This window comes from Cygnus olor, chromosome 2 (assembly GCF_009769625.2).
Source record: "Cygnus olor isolate bCygOlo1 chromosome 2, bCygOlo1.pri.v2, whole genome shotgun sequence".
NCBI classification, from domain to species: Eukaryota; Metazoa; Chordata; class Aves; order Anseriformes; family Anatidae; genus Cygnus; species Cygnus olor.
In genome coordinates this window covers 23,032,022-23,049,672 of record NC_049170.1, presented here as the reverse complement: position 1 = coordinate 23,049,672, position 17,651 = coordinate 23,032,022, and the positions used below count along the sequence as shown (strand labels likewise).

Genomic DNA, 17,651 nt, shown 5'->3' with positions numbered 1-17,651 from the left:
AAGGACAAGCAGAATACCATTATGTACGGTACATGCACAATAACAAAACGCAATCAACAAATTACTGATCTACAGTCTGCTGCCCTTTCAGTTGTTCTGGTACAATCGTGTAGGAGCTATTCCAAAAATGGATCACCAAAACAATAATGCTTTTTTTTTTCTTTTAAAGAAACCTTTAAAATTTAATTCATGAGCTAATCCCACAGTTCTACTTGCACTAGCATTGCTTTTGACAGCTCAGTTCCCTCTCAGAAAGACATGAAATTGTCCCTCTGAATTAACACATCTAAAACGTCTGTAACTTAAAATGTGACCTGATTCGTTTTGTTCATTTATAGTGGAGAGATGGGAACAGGATACATCCGCGCACAGGGTTCCTGCACACAAAATGCAAATGATATAAAAAGGTGATTATCTTTACTTACTTACTATCCTGTAACGATATTTACCACTGGGAATTTAAAAATAAATTAAAAAAAAATAATAATCTCAAGTGTAAATAAAGCTAATATAGAAAAGCCTCGTCTTGACAACCATTTCTCTGGTCTCACTTCAGCTAGATACCATTTCTAATTAGCCCTGGGTTTATGTCATTGGAAGACATTGTCTCTGAAAGACCCATTTACACAGATTTTTTTTGTTTAATAAAAAAGTCAGTTCCATATCTAGTTATACCTACGAAAAACCAGTAATTTCTTACCTGCAAGTTTAATTTCTCCAAATCCAGAAAATGCCAGTCCAGTTGGCAATTTGCCCTCCTACCAGCAGATGGAGACAGGAAATAAACCAAACAGACTAATTCCCTAAGAAAGGGAATTATATCAGATGAATGCTCCAGTTCAAGAACTACCTGAGTAGTGAAAAGTAAAAGTGAAAATAAAAGCTTAAAAAAAATAAAAACATTTGAATAAGAAAGAACAAGCTTTAAAACTATTATTTAGGACAGGAAATATGGAATGCAAACTCAAATTGATAGCATACATGGATATAACTGAAATCTGCAAGAGCAACTCTAAAATAAAAGGGAACTCTCAAACTGTCAGTAGTGTAGCAAGACAGTGAGGTGTCTGGACTGGTATATCATTGGACTTTGAGAAATTAGATCAGCAGGTATGAAAATGAGTTACTTACCAGTGGATTTTGATGCTGTAACATATCACCTCTCTCAGGTGTGTGCCCTGTGCACAGACACAGTATTCCCCAAATTTGATGCCAGAGTAGTTAGCTCCCAGCAGACTTTCTAATGGCAGCCGCTGCAGTGAAAAAAAAGCAGGCATGTCCTACCGCACCAGTTTTCTTACTGTTTCTGACTGGCCAACAGATCTTCGTGTTAACAGCAATGCTACTGAGTTGTGCCACAGAAGATTCCCTTGATGCTTCTTCAGCAACCTTTTTAGTCCTCCTTTCATATTCCCTAGATGTCTTGAAACATATTCTCCAGCAACAAAATTACCGTCATCAATTTTATACAGCTTTTGATCTCCTTGACCTTTACAGCTGCAGCTTGACTCTTGATTTGTAATCTAATTACAATGGAGATTTTATTTCAGAATACAGACATCATCCAGAATGGATAGAAACGCACTATAGTGCAATTTGCATGTGCTCGTTAACATACTACAGCAGTGCAGGATGGACATCTCCTTCTCTCCTTGGACAAATAACCAAGCCCAGTTCCTCTGGAGGAGGATATCGGGCAAATTCCAAACAACTTTCCCAGATATTAGGTCCTGACTGAAGGGGAAAAAAAAATAATAAAAAATTGAACCTGACTAGCAATCAAGCCATTAAAAAAAAAGTAAAGGAGAGCTTTTAATTCTGTTCTTCAACTGTCAGTTCATTTCTGCTGGAAAATAGAACATTATACCTAACATTATAACCAAAAGATGGATCTTCTATATAGAAAGCTACTTGCCAAAACTAGCATATAAACTCCTTTAGAATGTCATGGGTCTAACTTAAAAAAAAAAAAAGTGAATATGAATATTGATTCCTACTTCTCTTACTTTGAAGGACAAAAAAACCCATGTTGGTTTGGAAAAAAAAAAAGTAGCTTCAGAGTCTAAGGCAATCACAGAATGAAAAGAATGCAAGACGAAAATCTGATCCAAGGGGAAGGGGAAGAAAGCAAAGCAAAGCAAAACAAAATAAAAAAGCTCTGAACACAGGACAGTTAAAATCTTTTCCAGGTGTTATCTGGTTCATAATTTGGATAACAAAATAAGGAAAAACTTCATTATGTTAAGTGGCTGCATAAGTAAACCTTAAGGACAAACAGAAAAAAGGCCAGACTAAATCTCAACCACTTGCCATCCAAAAAGAAAGGCAGCTAGTAAAAGCCTCTTGCTCAAGAAATCAGTTAACAAAATACATTGTATTTGTTTCATTATGACTTCGGGCATTTTTAAAAATTTATTTTAAGCCTTTCAAGAAATCACTTATCTCATGTTTTACTTTAACAAAACACTGAAAAAGTCCTGACACAAAGTTATTGCCTTAAAACTAAATACCAAAGAATGAAAAAAATATATTGCATCCTAAATTTACAAATATCATCCATAATTAAAAGAAAAAAATACATTTCTGTGACGGTGTGTGTATGCACACTGGTTAAGTCTACTTTCATCTAGTCAAACTATTTTCATTTTATAAAAACTTTAAATCTTGTTCTGAAAGTATACAATGTATTCTCCTATTCCTTTTTACTGGATTAAACTTAATTTATATTGATTTAAATTAATCAGATAAAATATAGCCAAAATAAACTCTAATCTAAGGTAATTTAAATATTTTCTTTTGTCTAAACAATCTTAAAATAGATTGATACTATATATCAATGATAAAGTGATCTCTGCAAATAGAACACTCACCGTACTAACCTAGCACACAAAAATTGTGTACATTTTTACTATTTGACATTTAAAGTCTTTTTAATTAGGTATTAAACTTCATGTAGGTTTGTGTTTTATACATTAGAAGCATATACAAAAAACTTTTGTTCAACTCCTCTTGTTTACTAGTTTTTCCTATAAATATCAAGAAGCAAACCTCTAGTAAATGAATACAAGAGCAAAGAAATGAAGCAAGAATAATTTGGAATCTCAGAAGCAAACAGCAACTCAAGTTTATTTATCTAAATGGGTAAAGCAGACGGAGATCAAATTGTTTCCATTTTTGTATTCAAGGAGTTGCTGATTACATATTACAACTGGCTTACCCTATTTTTAGTTGATATCTATCCACCGTGTTCACAGTGCGAGCATCAGATTTCAAAAGTCCTTTTATGAAACCAAAGTCTCAGGTTCACCTATTCTAGACATGAGATAATTCTGGAGTTAAATTTCAAATGGAATTAAAATGAATAAATTTATACTTCTTGTACAGGTTCTTTAGCATTGTTATGCCAAAGAAAATATTTTTTTTCTGCCACAGTTCAGGTAACATTAACTGAGGATGGAAATCCATAATCCATACAATATGTTTCCCTACTGGGAATATGGATCATTAGCAACAGCACTGCCTTGAGGTCCTCAAAGGTTCAATACTTTTCATTACCAATTGGAAAGGCCTTACTTTAAATTCTCCATTGGATAAGAATTCTGGAATTTGGAATGCGCATAGTGGTAATGTCCTGCTAACTTAAAGCTTTCTTGCTGTGTCACTTTAGTTACAATGCCTTTATCCAGGGAAGCGTAGCTATGGAAGAAAAGAGAAAGGATGCCACTATAAAGACCGATTTTAGTATTCCATATTAGAAATACAGAGAAGGTAGACACTGAGCCATTAGCATGGTAGTAAGTATGCAAAATCGTCCAAGGAAAGTCCTCAAAGGAAAGATTCTCAAATCTCCTAAGAAGAATATGAAAAAAAAAAAAAAAAAAAAGAGTGAAGAGAGGAAAGACTCCTAACAAAACAGTATTTTGCACTTTAGAATCAGCCAGCATTTTGCTGCAGATACACCACCACTACTCGTCCTTGATGACGCCAATAACATAAAAGCCTTTAACTTTTATACATATATTTTTTTAAAATAAGCCTTTTCAAGCCACTAATTAAAAGTTCAGAATCAGACATTAAAATATGAGAATTTAAAAAGAATTATCTCCCTATCAACTGCATCTTGCATACTAAGTCTTCTTCAGGCGGCTATCAATCCAGAAAGTTTGGGTTTCCTGCTGCACAAGAAATCCTCCAGTCCCTCTGGGTTCTAAGAATGCTGTGTCCTCCCTCAGGTCTGAGTCTTGGCTGCAATTCTGTTTAATTCTGCATGTTTCTTTACTCTGTCACTCTGTATTGCAGGAAATCTATGTACTGCACCCAGCTGTAGACCTTTTCCTCATTACACTTTCAAGCAAAAAGAAAACTCACATGTCTTGGCGGATTTCTGCCTCACTGGAAACAGGACTTTTCCTGCTGCCTGTCCATGCCTTTGTACAACAGAGGAGACATATACACAGTAATGCAGCAAACTTCAAAGGAAAAATTCCTCAAAAACAAGATCAAAACCACTGCATACACTAAACAGTTATGCCATCTGTCAAAATGTGCAAGATTTTTTTCTAAGCTATGTTTCAAAAGTTAAAAAAAAGTAATAATTGAGAAAACAAGGGGCTGAAAACAGACCAGACTGCGATAATAAGGTTTTAAAACTGATGCTGCAAACCTAGGGGAGACAGGACAGCATTATAAATAACTGTGTGGCTAACATGAACTCTGGTTTGACAGTGAGGATCCATGAAAGCTTTAAAAGGAAAGAAGAATTAACACTCAATTTTGAAGTTCTAGTAAAGAAATTCACCAAATAGATTAAACAATAAATTTTAATATTCTAGTTCTAACAACCTGGATTTACTATACTTATGAAGTTGAGCAAATCTTTTTTTTTTTTTTTTTTTTTTAAAAAGAAAAGCCTTACGAGAGGACTATCTGAAAACAAAGGTTAGAGTGCTAAAGAAGTGCCCCAACTTTCCTGTTTCTCTAGATGATTTAGCTTTTGAGGGAGAATTACAAAAGCAGGCAACCCACATTTACAGTTTTACTCATGAGGGGGCACAAACCGCTGGTTAGGATTTCAAAGCTTTTGCTCAGACCCTTCTGTTTCTACCTCCTTGGATGAGCTTCTCTCTGCTTTGCCCTTGATAGAAAGGTTATAGCCTACATCCTCTACAACCTTGTGCCCCCAGGTGTGACCTTCCCCTGCCTGCTCCTGGGCCAAACATTTGTGGCAGCACTCTGAAGGCTCTTCCAAACCAAACCTTGACAAATGGACAAAAAGCACCGATACTACTGTCATAAGTGAATTTCTGACTAACTGGGGCATGAACTGTCTTTGGAAATGAATCACTTCTGCTGCAAAGAATACATCTTCCTCTAATCTACAGTTAATCTAACTCCAAAATAGATCTGTTAGGACACAGTGTATTTCAAACAAAGAGAAGCTCATTTTGCCTAGACTTCAACAGGCATGAATTTACTCTGGCACGCTGCTCTCAGAACGATTATGACTGTGCTCAGGTGCTGCTGAGAATGAGCTAATGTACTTTTCTGAAAGGCAGGGAGGGTATCTTAGCCTGAGCTCAACGCAGTGCTGAAAAATACGTGAACACCGTGTACTCCAGCAGTCAATACCTGGAAGACAGAGAAGCGTAAGCAGCAGGCTGTGCACTGCTCAGAAGTGGAAACATGCACAGACCATTTGCTCTAATTTCAGTGTCACTGCTGCAAACAGTCTCTCAGGGTTGCAACTAAACTGCCATTTACAGCCTTTACAAAGACATTGATTTTATCCAGATAGGAACGGCGTCGCTCAATCTATCAGACAGGTATATTAAAATCTAAAGAACAGAGTACAAGCATTATCTGGGCCTTGAAAAAAATGACCATTTCCAAAGTAACAGCCAGACAAATTAAATAAATCTAACTTTAGGATCTGCTAAATCATACAAGAAGTTCTTAATTATACAGACATGCTTAATACAATGTGATACATGAGTGTCCCTACAATTTAATTTGAGTCTTATTTGTGCCATAACCAAAGACAGAACTCCAATCACAGAAGAGTTTCCTTCCCTGCACATACCCCTCCAACAAAGCACCAGAACAAAACAATGATTTGGGGAGAAACAGCAGAGGGAGATAAACAGAGAGCTATAAAACATTAGAGCAACTGACCAAGCTAAGAAATACATTTTAGATACATGGGATACTATATAGATGTGTGTATATATATATATATTTATATTTTCATATACATATTTATGGCAGTATGTATTTTGCACCCATTGGGACAAAGCGGCCATACCATCTTACACCAGGCACACTGGCGTAAACACCTACAAAATACATTAGAAGAAAATCAATATTGGTAAACTATGCAAATCACTCTGATCATTACAACAAAATCACAGCAGAAAAAGATATATATTGTGAAGCATTTAACGTTGAGTTTTACCTTTGTTTACAATGCTTTCCTTTTTCTTTAGCATTTAATTTTTTTTTTCTGGTAAAGTGATTAGCTTTTATAACATCAGTGAGTCACTACCCAGGAGATGAGTCGCTATTCAGGAAATTGGTGGAATCCCTCTTGCAATCATATATCAATATTTAACATATAAATATCAATTTCAGATACAGAATCTCAAATTAAACCTTAAATTTGCAAAGATCAGCAGAGAAATTTCGACTTAGGTACAGCTAGTGTGTAAGCTAAAGGAAAGACCAAGAATCACCCAAGGGGAAAAAGAAAAAGCCTGGTAAACTGAGATGAAGAGTTATAATGCAAAGCTGTTATGGGCAGTTTCCTATTTTGCCCAGTCACTCCTCTGACTGATGGGATAGGTGATCAAAAAAAGTTTGGAGACTACTGCTCCAAGATGCATCCAACACTTCTCTGGAGGATCTTAGAGGAAGAAGAAATGGCTGCCCTTGTGATTTTGAATACTCCAGGATCCCGTTCCTTGATGATTCGATCTCTCTTTCCCATTGTGTTTTGGGCGTTATGAAAACCAAACTGTTTCTTTCAGTTAGACACTCTAAGGATCATGAGCTTCTCTTGTCTGTCCTCCTGGAAGCTGTTAATTTTAAGCAATTCATTTAAGAACTGCTCCACCCTCACTGTAAGAAAGACTATTTTTATAGAAGAGTGGAGCCAAAAGCACTGGTCTCTAACGCTGAGCTGCTGTAAGCCCCAGGTACAGCCAGACTTGGGTTGTTTCAAATTGGCGTAGCCAGTTGCCACATACATAGAGTGTGCTGTTTACTGGGCCATAAAATGAACAGCGAGAGGACCAGGCCCAACGGTAGGATGTAGCAGTATAGGTTAGTAGTTATATATATATAATAGTGCCCATCAGCTTGGGCACTAAGACGCAAGTTGGGTCACAGGTACAACTTCTGTAAGCTCTACTGAATCCCAAACCAAATGCTCCAATTACTATTTATACGTGACTGCAAGTATCTTCAAAACCACATCTGTCTTTTGCTTTGGAAACCTTTAGAAGTAACAGAACCATAATATTAATGCCCTCACTGCAACAGTGACAGCAAACATTTCTCGAGGAAGCAGATGAAAGCCAGAATATGCCTCCATTGCCCTTATTACAACTGACAATCACCAGGCAATCACTTCATTTGCAGATACTGAGTGTGGTAAAAGAGCAAGAGCTGTGCATTTGTTTAAATATATCTGACTGATAATCAGGTGGTCTATTGCAGTTTCATGGTCTAACCTGGTTTGCTATCAGTTTGCCAAAGTGAGACATCCAACCCTCAGATGACTGGGCATATTATTAAGAAATCCAATTAAGTTGAGATACTTTTTTTTTTTTTTCTCCTGTGAATAACTAATTTGTCAAATTTTCAGCTTCACTATCTAAAAAAAAAAAGGTATTCTTGAGATTCATGAAATAGCTTTTAAATAGATTAAAAACTGTTTTTTGTAGGTTGGATACTCAAGCTTGAGAGACAAAGTTAAGAATACTGAAACTGTAGATCATTAAGTTTTTCATAGCAAGTCTAAGACAAAAATGACTTAAGTTGTTCCCATTTCTGTATGCATTCTGTGCTTTACATCAAATTGCCTTATTAAATATGAATATGGAAAAGGTTCTATGTGGGTAATCTAGTTTATAACCTAAGGTCTTGTTGACCACCAGTGTTATCTCATTTCCAAGTCAGCAACAATAACAATCTATACTGCCAAGAAAGTCAAACCTCCACTCCCCTCTACTTTTTATTTTTTGGAAGCAGACCTAAACAGACTCAGATTCTGCCCAAATCCATTAATTCATTGAGAAAATAGGTAAAATATTTTGACTTGCATGCCTTTGAAATACAATTTTGGAAACATCAACAAACAAAAATTTGAAGCAGTAGAACCTTTTTTACCTTATCAACAACAGCCAGTGGAAGAGAACAGCAACATTAAAAACAAAATATAGAATGTTTATTTATAATAGTTTCCATTACACAGAAAATGATCCCAAATCAGATCTCAAAGTATTTTTACAAACATTAATGTGATATGCCTCAGACAGAATTACAATCCCAAACTTTCTCTTAGCTGCCGGTAAAAAAATCCAGAAAGATTATAGAATACATTCACAAATTCAAAATGCTAAAAATGGCACGAGAGCAAAACACTAGGTATGGAATTCCATAAACACTGTTCTAAAACAGCTGGACCATAAAAAGCAATTGGCCAATACTCATGCCTCATTACAGATACACTAGTGATAGAACATTCTGCTGCCAGGTCAGCACTTCATCCTTGGTCAGGGAAAACAAACAAACAAAAAAACCACCCACAAGTAAAAAAGAACGATTAAAAGATGCTAATTATGTCTGGTGTTCACCATTAGAAACCTGCTAGCAATATTCCTTCCTTTCCCTCTCCCACATTAGGAATTATGGGCTCCTAACATACTTCAAGAAGAGTTTATCTGACAGGCACTCTCTGCTCATACCTCTCTCTCCAATTATCTAGCGTAGTCCAGGATCCTGACTGCAAGGTCTCACAAACAGCTATACAAGAACACACTGTCAAGATACAACAGAACTGCTCCACAATTTAAGCCTTTACATTAAGAAAGCCAGCAAATAAAATTAAACCCCAAAGATTTGAGATCTTTGCGACAGTCAAGTTTCATACAGCCCAGCTAAAAATGGACAGCAGGTCTGAATGTTCCCAGTTTCCAAATATCAGGATTTAAATGAACTCGCTTTCCACTCCCAATAACACTTTCCCTACCCTGCCCTTACCCCAAAATATTCAGGCAGGCCAAAAAGTATATAAAGAGTCATTAGCTATATCAGTAAGTTCATTAAAGAACTCTAAAACAAGTATCTCTCAAAAGTGTACATATGATCAGGAAAAAAAAAAAGTACTACTCGGGAATTTTTTTTTCCCTTTGATTTTGGGATTGTGGCATAAATATAATGCAAATGCTGTATTCCTGGGGATTTTCACAGAACCATTTCAAGCACTGGCAAAAAATGACTTCCCACAAGATGGAGTGGGGGGGGAATGACTTTGTTTACAAGCCAGAAATATGTTTTGCTGCATAGAACAAACCCTTCTGTGAGACCCTAGGCAGAGGGAACCTACATATCCTAAGCCGTCTTTATACTCTCCTCATTCTGCATTATGTCAAAGGACACATCTCACTTTCATTTTACTTCAGGGCTCAGATATATAAAAAATACCCCAAATTTAAGATAAACTTATTTATCTTGTATTTGACATGAACAGAATGGAACATACAGTTACTGCAGCTGTATACTACTGTGGCAATTTATCACCTCACAGCAAGTTGTCCATCTAAACGGATCTTTAAACAATGCCAGAGAGTGTCTCTGAAAAACGATGGTACTGTCTTACACAACAGACAGGGCCATGAGGATAAATTACCTAAGGATCATAAGACACTCAAATATTTACCATATTAAGAGTCACTTATGCTATTAAAAGATTTAAGCCTTTTCCTGTTGTTTTAGCCTTTCATGTTGCTTTAAAGATTAAGGTAAGTAGAAAACTGTTTCATCAAACTGAATATTTTTAGGGTTATCGGATGAACTTCTACTGTGTCTAAGACCCACACAGATAAAATAGAACCTATACAAAGAAAGAAAATAAATAGCTTTGTCCTCTCCTGCTTCCCTACCTTTTTAAAAAGTTTTTTTTTTTTTAAAGAGTAATATTAAATCTGAAAGTAATAAAATATGAAGAAGATTTTAGAAAAAACATGTCAAAAATTTAAGGAAGTCTCTAAACAATTTCAGATTTGCAGAAAAAAGCTTAGAATTACTCTGTCTTACACTGCTGCATTTTTTTCAGGGGAAGGATTTCTGAATATAAGATTTGTCAGGAAAAAAAAAGCTACAACAAACTGATTTCTATAAGGAGTTTGACTCATTTCCACAGGACCAAAAGTTCTTCATATTGTATATTTAAATAAATTAAATAAAGTAATACTGCTTTAACAACGTTTCTCCATTATACTAACTTACAACTGGTCTTGCAGTTCCACAATGATATATTCCAGCTGTTCCTTCTCCATTTTATGGGCTAGATCCATATCTTCAATTCTTTGTAACAGCAGTTTATTTTGTGAGACAGATTCGGCTAGCTGGTTTTCTCTGAGCCGTACCAGTTCTTCAAGGTAACCCTGGCAATAAAAGTGTTAGAAAGAATTAAAGAACATACAACCAGAAACGTTTTCTTTATGTACGTTCAGGTTTTCTGGTTTAAAATGTATACAATTCTATTTTTTTAAATTCTTTTTTAAACTGACTACTAAAATGACTTAAGATTAGTAAGGTGTTTCCTAATAGGTACTGAGAAAATCCTGTATTTACCTATACTCCAGACTAGGAATAGAAAAACAGATTAAACAACAATAGAGGAATGCCACTAGCATGAAACGTTAGTTCAGTTTTCAGAAACATAAAGCAATCACAAGAACAAGATCAGGACTCGATGACTTAACAGATGCCAGATGTTAGATATTGTGCAAGAAAGACAAGAGTAATATGTATCCATATAGTTAATGAAAGGGGTCCAGTATTATTATCCAAAAAACTGTATTTGAAAACCTCTTTCTTAGAGCAGAATGGTGCAATACGACATTACATATTAAAATGACAGAAGAAAGTTATTGATGTTAAGATTTGTCTACGGGAGAGTATAAGGTAGGAAAACTCGTAAAGGTCACTTTAGTAACATTGGACGTGTATAGCTGGAACACGCATATGCATTTTTATCAGTTTTCCAGCTGATACTATAAAAGATATGGGGCAGTACTAATCATACTCCAACTACTTTGTCATTTACAAAAATACACAATGCAAGTATTTATCAGCAGCTGTGATAGGAGGACGGTCACTAAGAGTGTAACATATCTGCTTACAATACTAAGAATCTATTTCATTTTCTTCTTCAAGCACAGCCTCAGCATTTCATATACAAGTAACTTCTTATCAACAGCCCTTCTTAGCCAAAGCTGAATATAATTAGCCTATATTCCATAAAATTTTGCACATTCCTTGAAGCTTGCAGGAAAACATATGCTTTCACAGGTGCCAATATGAAAAAAAATAAAGTAGTTCTCATAAAGACACAGAACAGGTGTCCTGCTGTATTAAGTACACAGGTATCATGTTTGCTGGCCAGGAAAAAACTAGTAATATGGTGATTCACCACTGTGAAGAGGATTAAGGCATTGGAGCATCTCTCATATGAGGATACAAAAAGAGCCAAGACTGCTCCGGGAAGGCAATCCCACCACTGTGTATCAATACTTAATGGGAGGGTGTAAAGAGGACAGCATCCGACTTCTCAGCAGTATCTAGTGAAAACAAGACAGGCAGCGGGCACTAACTGAAAAGCGTGAAACTTTATTTAAACAGGAAAAAAAAAGTTTAAACGAACACTGAAATGTGTTGTCTAGACAGGCTTGGGATTCTCCATCGCTGAGATATTTATAGCCTGACTGAACAAGGCCCCAAGCAACATGCTTATCTACCTTTCCTAGAGCAGTGGGGTTGGGCTAGACTATCTCCTGAGGTGCCTTCTGACCACAGCATCCAACTACTCTGTGATTCCTACATTATGTATAAATATAGAGTGGGTAGAACTGCATGGGATAGGAATTTATTTTGGTTTCACTGCAAGTTCCAAGGAATCTTGAGAGCTTCTTAGAGTGCCTAGTTCTGTCTCATCAAGCATTACTGCTATTGTGACTCTTTAGCTACTCCCCAGAGCTCTAAGTAGTGCTTTGAAAGTACTTAATGATACGTTAGGACATAAGCAAATTTTCTGCCTCCCAGAAATGTCAAACATTTAAGAAAAAGATTTTACATGAGAAACATCAGTATCAGTAACAAAATACTATGAACAGTAAATACCTGTTATCTATAATGACATGCAGATGCATCATCCCACCAGTGAAAGTATACAAAATTCCAGTATAAACAGTACACAAAGAATTTCTGAGTTTACTACATAAAAAGGAACAGCTTATACCATGCCAAAATAGGCAAAAGATAACTTGCAGATAACTAACAAATGTGTAAACAATGACTCATTAATCTGGACAAAAGACAACTTGGAAAAGACAATCTCTAGGGTGGCATTGAGAGGGCAGGAAGGAACTGACTGTTCGTAATTTTTTTTAGAATACAAGAGCTAGGCACCATGAAATGAAGCTACCGGGAACCAAATTCAAAAGACAGAAAAGGAGGTGGCTTTTCACACAACAGATGGCAGATATGCACAGCACTTTGCCAAAAAAAAAAGAAAAAAGAAAAAAAAAGTATGGATGCTAAAAACCTGCAAGAGGTCAAGGGGATATTTGACAAATATTTGGAAGAGGGACTCCTCATAGGTTATTAAACAGACTTATAATAACAGCTTCAAGAAGTCCTTGAGCTGAAACAGGTTAGCCAATAGAGTACTAGAGGAAAAAACTGTGCATATATATTTGCTTTGTTTTTATTCTTCCCTCCACATCTACTTTGAGCAAGTACCCAAAATAGGATAGTAGGACAGACTGATCCTTGGTCTAAACCAGCACAGCACTGTTGATCCAATAAAGCAATGCTAGGATTTACCTTCCTAAAATAATATCTGATCCTATCCTACCACTCATAAAATTCAGAGGATACAGGTACCTTTATCTTATCTGAAATCCAATCTCTTGTCATATTGTGGCCCTAGTAAAAATGATTCACCTGTGGTATTAACAACTGTAGTACATATACTTAAGACTCCCAAATGGAATTTATGATTGTATGTGCAAAGTGAGCAGTGATAGAGGAAAAGAAGAATGTATCAGATTCACTATGCCAGTCACTAAAAATACACTATTCTCAACTTCGTCTTCTTGTCATATACACTGAATTTTCTAACGCAGAGATGTGAGAAAGGCCCTTTTGTTTAAAAGAAAACACTCTGCCTTTGATTAGTTGGTAGTAATTATTGCTACCCACTGCATTGTGAGCAACTTGATTATTTCTGCAACTTAATGCCACCAGAAGGGCCCTGAAAGGGAGAGAAATGCTGTAACCACTTAATGGTCACTTATTCAAGTTACCATAGAACAGAAGTAGTATAGCTGAAGTGAAGAAAAATTTGGCAGGCAGACCTCAAATGAAGATTAGGCAATGGAAAAATTTTCTGTCCATGTGATTAAAAGTTATTTTGTTGTTACAGATCTCCCACAGGCACCCTAAACAATTAGGACAATTAGGAAAGTGTCAACAGCTGTCAGAGTCGCTATTGTTTTCAAAACTGCATTGCTTACCCCAAAGTTTTCACAGTTGTAACATAAAGGTGACTTGAATTCACCACCACATTAGTTGACTGTATTAGCTGGTAGTTCATTAAGGGAATGCTATCAAGAATAATGTAGCAATAATGGCTCAAAAATTCGAAACACCTAGTATCAGATCCGTGCCTAAGAACAACGTTCCACAGAATAGAAATGCTTCTGGATCTTAGACTCGCAAATAAACCAAAACCTCCATTTGCTACTACAGCCACAGAAGATATCTGTGCTTTGGTAAGAAGGAGAACTACTTTGTGACTCTGGCTAGCACGTTTGGACACCACGTTTCAATGTCCTTTCTAGAGATGTTTGTTACAACTTTGATAGGATATTCTCCATTCTTTGGACAAGTTAGATGTGCCCCCTTCCCCCCGACACCCCCCCCCCCCCCCCAAAAAAAAAAAAACAACAAAACACACCACCAAAAAAACCCATCCAACTATTTTGTTCTTTTCAATGGGTCCTCAAAGCTAATGACACTCATTAAAACAAAATATTCTACAGTCTTCATGTGTTTGTGTGTACATGTGTTCAAACTGATCCTATGTTTTTGTCTGGAAACATGGATGAAATGCTGTCTTGGTTATGATCCTGAGCCTCACGGACTGTTGGGGTGGCGATAGCACACTAACCATGAATATTTTCTGACTTCGATCAGTGTTTACCACAGTTAATGCACTGAGTCGCAACTGCTAGAAGATCCATTCTAGATGCCATTTGTCCCTTCACATCCCCCCCATACAGTAGAAACTAGAAAGGCAGAGGGATAATCTTCTGATTCTAATTCCCTAAACTGAGGGAAATAATTACACCTTCAAGCATCTTTATACAGTTTCAGCCTTTCATACGGTTTATTGTGTTGGGAGTTTCATGGAAGTCACATTCTGATATTAGGAAAAATAATACTAAAATACTAATAAAGTTATTTTAAAGCATTAACTATTTGTCTACCATTTTTCTTCTCTTCCATTTCTATTTTACTTGTCCCCTCTTTTCTTTTTCTGTGCACTATTTTTCAGTGTCTATGAAGTCTGCTCCTCTCTGCCATTAGCTAATACAGATCTCTGTAGTTTTAATACGCTATTACAATATACTGACAAGCATTTTGCTTTTAAAAATACTAAAATAATAAAAAGTTTGGACATACATTACAATTTCCCTTCAACTTTGAGTCTTTTGAAGGTTAGAGGGAGAGCCTACCTTTGCTTTCTATGATGACATTCAATACGTCACATCAACTATTCCAATCAAAAACAATCTTTCTTTCCTTTCCCATTCCAGCTTGAGGCAAGTCTTAAACTATATATATTTTCAAAACCTATCTCAGTATTACTGAGAAGATAGCTTTGCTTTTCATTCCTAGACAGATAACTTTGTTTACTGTTAGGCTAAATGTTAAAGTTTAACATTATTACCATCATTAAAGCCTTCAATTGGGAGTCTGTGTACAGCAATAAACAATGTGGAGTCATGTTCACTTCAAGTTTGCAACCTAACAGCTTCAGAGATATACTGTCTGTAACTCTGAGATTGGGAAAAGGAGATAAAGCTTCTCCATTATACTCTGTAATCTGACCTCTGAATTATTTATTCTTCTTCTGTTCCCCCCTTCCCAAACTTCTCTTCCCTGTAATCGGAGAGCAGACACTTAGTGCAATTATTACTTCAGATATTCTGAGGATCATAAAATTGAAGACCACTTACATGAAGCTAAATAATATATATTTTTTCTGCCTTTACTTAAATGGTATGTCATCAGTTGGTTGGTGACCATCTTTGGCTCTACCACCCCAACACAAAACTAATCTTTTACCTTCTGTTCCAATGCAAGCCGATACTTCTGTTCTACCCTTTTGCATTTGTTGTACCAACTGTTTTCATCCGTGAGGAAAGGAGGACCAATGTTCTCTGGAGTACTGCCTTCACTGCCACTACTGCCCAGTGTTCTTAGCTCTTCTTCATCACTGCTGATGCTGTCAGAACTGGAGGATCATATTTATTAGCCAAGTGAATACCTGTGTTTGTTAAGATGCAAATACAACTTGAAATTAAAGCACCGCAGCTCCTAAAGATATTTGAAGCTTTGTAAACCAGTAACAATGGGAATGTTGATAGAGGCTAAATCACCAAATACAACTTATGTTTCAAGCTCTTATTTATAAAGCCACCTAAAAAAACATACTTGTCATCTTAGTCAAGTCTCAGCCTGCTGTCTTAGCCAAGTCAAACAATTGTATGCAGGATACTCTCCTGGAATATAAAGGGTCAGTGCACTACCATAAGCTACCTAAGTAAGTGGTGACTTAATCTTTTCTTCACAATTTTAGGACAAACAGTAGTATTTGAACATAAGTTGTATTTGTTTCTAAAAATGCAGAACAATAAAAAAAATGGTTGTCATTATACTAAATAATGATAAATTTAAATGAGAGTTGTGGTTATAGTGAAGACCATGTGCCTGTTATTTCACAGAACATAAGTATGTCCCTAGATAGTACGCAGATTCAGTGTTAAAATATCTCCATATCATCCAGAATCAACATATGGCAGAATATTCAGACATCTGCCTCAAAGATGAGCATTTTAATTTATCCCAATACCTATCTGAAATCCTCCTTTATAACTATGCTTTCCACTACATCAACAGCATTTACTACTTGATTTTTTTTCCAGTAGTCAGATTCCTGCTACCCTATGATTTGCTGAAAAGTTTTAATAGGGTGTTAATATTTTATCAAATTATTTATTCTAAAGAATAAAATAAGAATAAAAAAATAAATAACAGAAGTTATTCGCTTCAAATGTGCATTTTGAAGATTTGTTTTTATCATGCACGATGCACATGTGAATCCACACATTAGACTTCATTTACAAGGTCAAGCAGAGAGCTCAACAACTTAAGCCTAAGCAATCTAATTAAGGACAAGCCACTGACCCTGCTCTTTTCTAGCTCAGATCATGGTCCATTGAAGCTTTTGCTCTATACTTCCATGCAACAAAAAGAAACTTTCATTGTATGGGCTCTACTTCCTTCTTCTGCAAATTCCATTACTGACATGACATAAAAAATTCCTGATGTGATGCAATTCTGCTTTAACTGCACCATACAATTTGTCATTAATATGTTAATCACAGGTTTATATTTATATAAGGATATTATTTTGATTGTGAAATGAAAATTAAGAGGCCCAGTACAATGTAAAATTTTGACACTGATATTAAAAAAAAGCAGATTAAAAAGTACCTTTGGGTGAACTTTAGATAGGGTGTGTAATCTATGACAGCTGGAAAGTTGCCATCCAGTCCCTCCCCCTTCAGACAAAAACTAATAAAACAGAGAAACAACGGTAAGATTATTATCAGGAAAATTAAATGACAATGAAAGTTCCATTTTACCAACAAGAAATTTGATTTTTTTCTTCACTTTTTTGTAATATGAAAGGCCTAAGAATTTAACAGTGAAATCCTGCTCAACTGAGCTAGACTGTTCAGTATTACAGGATAACAAAAAACCCAACAAACAGAAATCCCACAGAATCAGGGAACAGATCAGGGTAAGTGGTATAGACCCCATTTTAAAAATACTTGCTGTTATTCTGAATATACAGATGGACTGTGAGGGAATAAGACAAAAAGGAAATTTAGCTGAAACAAGAGAAACAGAAGAGCTGCATGTGAGTTTGGAATTATCAGTATTAAAGCTCGCTTAAAATGCTACCAGAATGCTTACGTAACCACTCTTCTAATTTTAAGTCAAAAAAATCAGTTCTCGAAAATAGTTCAGACTTTCGCCTTTCAATTACCTTCTGGTGTCGGGTTGCTGTAAGA

General features: G+C 36.0%; 1 protein-coding gene across 1 annotated transcript in view; it reads right to left on the bottom strand.

Moving 5' to 3' along the window:
* Positions 1–17,651, bottom strand: part of RUNDC3B (RUN domain containing 3B) — a 52,736-nt gene that overhangs the window by 10,526 nt on the left and 24,559 nt on the right. Inside the window, exons 6-8 of the mRNA XM_040548898.1 lie at positions 17,068–17,148; positions 15,637–15,805; positions 10,507–10,664 (exon numbers count right to left, since the gene is read on the bottom strand). Of these exons, the coding sequence (XP_040404832.1) occupies positions 10,507–10,664; positions 15,637–15,805; positions 17,068–17,148 (408 nt within the window). The remainder of the gene's footprint in view (positions 1–10,506; positions 10,665–15,636; positions 15,806–17,067; positions 17,149–17,651) is intronic.